Source organism: Colobus angolensis, unplaced genomic scaffold (assembly GCF_000951035.1).
Source record: "Colobus angolensis palliatus isolate OR3802 unplaced genomic scaffold, Cang.pa_1.0 Scaffold86, whole genome shotgun sequence".
NCBI classification, from domain to species: domain Eukaryota; kingdom Metazoa; phylum Chordata; class Mammalia; order Primates; family Cercopithecidae; genus Colobus; species Colobus angolensis.
In genome coordinates, this window is record NW_012122487.1 from 8,674,576 (window position 1) to 8,677,143 (window position 2,568).

A 2,568-nucleotide genomic window follows, 5' to 3' on the forward strand; every position below is an offset into this window, starting at 1 on the left:
GAAAAAGCATTTTACCACCAACCACCACCCCAATCCAACCCACACCGAACCTTCGCGCACCCCCTACCCCCCAACAACAACAACAACTGCAAAATAGAAAACAAATCCCCAAACCCAGGCGAAAAGCAGCCAACACCGGCGGCGGCGGCGGCCTCAGCAAGCACGGCCAGCGCGCTCGGACTGCAAGAGGGTTAAAAGTGTAGATTGGATTTCACCCCTGGAAATCTAGCACGCCGAGTGAACTTGAATCTTTGGCTATTTAAGGAGGACTGGGTTTGTTGTGAAGTTGCGGTGATCCAGCGCAGAGCCCCGTCCTGATTGATCGCATCGCGGGGCTCAGATGACTGTAAAATGAATAGATGAAATTCTTGCTTCTCGAAGATTTTCTTGGGCATCTCCGGGAAAGTGCGTTTTAAGGCGAAGTCATGATGTATTCTCCCATCTGTCTCACTCAGGTACATGTCTCGGTCGCTTTCTCGAGCTTTCTCTCTGGCCCAAAATGCCTTTGTTTTGTTTTGTTGCGGACAATTAACTGCTTGAGTTAACCTCCGCACATCCCCGTCCCTGGAAGAAGTGGCCTGGAGTTACAGCAGGCGTCGCGGGGCGGCGTGGGAGCCGGAGAGCGGCCCCTCGCCCACGGCCACTGCGAGCGCCCAGCCCCGCGCCCTGGGCACGGAGCGCGGGCGCTGGGCCGGGCAAGGCCTCCGGGGGTGGGCAGGGCTGGGATCTGTAAGTGCGAGGCCCAGTGTGGGCCCCCCAAGTGCCCGTCGTGGTGCGGCATCCCCGCCCGGCGTGCCAGCAGCCCCACTCGGCAGCTCGCGCACTTAGGTGGACTCGGGCTTTGGAGGACTTTACGGCAACTAAGCTTTTAAAAACAGCCAGTGAACTTGGGCAAGGGGACTGTAGCTCGAGTCTGTGTGGGCGCCGCTGGACACCGCTGCAGGCAGTGGGCGGGCGACGAAGCGAGTCGGAGGTTGTGGTCCGGGGACCCATTCCTTTGCTTTATTTGGGGATCTGAAACCCTGGTCCATAGTGACCCGCTGCACTTTGGAGTTTCCAGTGACCGCACCACAAAGGCAGTATTTACGTTGACACGAGTTAGTTGGTCTTGGTGATTGTTAAGGAGTTTTAGAGCGTGTTCATTTTGTGGAAACCTGTTCGTTTGACGATATTTGGGCGTAGCTCGTAAGGCATTTTAAGTAATGCTGGTAAAAGTAAGGTCATTTTTTTCTACTTTGAGAATTGTCCTAAGACCTTAGGAATAATGTTATGAAATAAAACACTGGTTTTATACTTTTTAAAAACACGATTTGTATCACTAAGCCAGACGATCAAATAGAAAAGTGGCGAGACCGAACAGACTTACCTGGGGGGAGTTTTCATCGCTGCCCAGGAAACTAACAACTGACAAAGTAGCTAAAATATCTTAGCCCAGAACTGTTATTTGAGGCAGTATTTTAAACCTCTAAAGGTATAGGGCAGCTTATTTCAGCTTTTAGGAAGATGTGTCACCGTTGGTAATTGATAACCATTTTCTTTGACATTGCCATAAAAACTAATAATATAAAGAAGTGTCAGCCAGTCTTGGGCGTGTTAAAATTTTAAAAATACCTAATATCACGATGATGCATTTTTTAATGGACAAATAATTAAGATTTCAATTGTATGACAATTAGAAGCCATTGTGATTCAAAAGGACTGAGGCATTCATAAATTGTGAATGAAGATGAAAACAATGATAAGGCTTATTCAGTGATTGGATACAGTCCTGTAGCTTTTTGGCTGACACATTTTTTATTGTTTATATTTTGTTTGGCATCTGAGTATGATTAACTTAGATATGGCTATTTTCAGCAAGTAAACATGCACTTTAATTTAACAAAACTGGAAAAATGAGTTGCTGAGCTATTTGTATTTTAAAAGCCATGAATGATAATAGCCAGTAAATATGATGAAACTGTTTCAGGTATAACGAATTGCCTTTAGTTGTAAAAGTTACCATTAATATTACCCATCAACCAGATATATTTTTCTCTCTTTCTGATAAGCTATGTTAACTTGATATAATTTTTACACCGTGATCAAGTAAAACAAATCAAAGCAAGATTTTCACTTACAGAGTATAGCATCACTTATTCTCACCTGTAAAAGACTGAATAATTGTGCATTTCTCTGTATTTGTAGCATCAGCTTTTCAGAAGCATTGCTAGCAATTACATTGCATTTTTAGTCTCTCCAAATATGTATTGAAAACTCACTAGTTTTATCTTAATTTGCGTAAGTTAAAAATAATATTGCAGCATTGAGACATATGGAATGTTGGGATCATATACAGCATAATCATTCAGCTATCACATTAGTATTCAAAGATACATACTTAACAACAATAACTTGTGATGACTAATATCCTCTACTATTTTAATAATATAAATCTATGCTTATGTATACAAGGCCTATATCAGGGAAGGTATCACCAACATTGCACAAGTATACATATGTAACAAACCTGCACGTTATGCACATGTACCCTAGAACTTAAAGTATAATAAAAAAAAATATATATATAAA

General features: G+C 43.1%; 1 protein-coding gene across 7 annotated transcripts in view; it reads left to right on the plus strand.

Annotated features, from left to right (window-relative positions):
- The window catches only part of NFIB (nuclear factor I/B), a 316,963-nt gene that overhangs the window by 83,914 nt on the left and 230,481 nt on the right, over positions 1-2,568 (plus strand). For 6 of the 7 annotated variants that reach the window (XM_011930395.1, XM_011930396.1, XM_011930397.1 and 3 more), the window contains exon 1: positions 1-455. The exons of the other annotated variant lie outside the window; for it this stretch is intronic. In XM_011930395.1, coding sequence (XP_011785785.1) covers positions 426-455 — 30 coding nt within the window. In that variant the 5' untranslated portion in view covers positions 1-425. The remainder of the gene's footprint in view (positions 456-2,568) is intronic. 7 annotated transcript variants of the gene reach the window in all.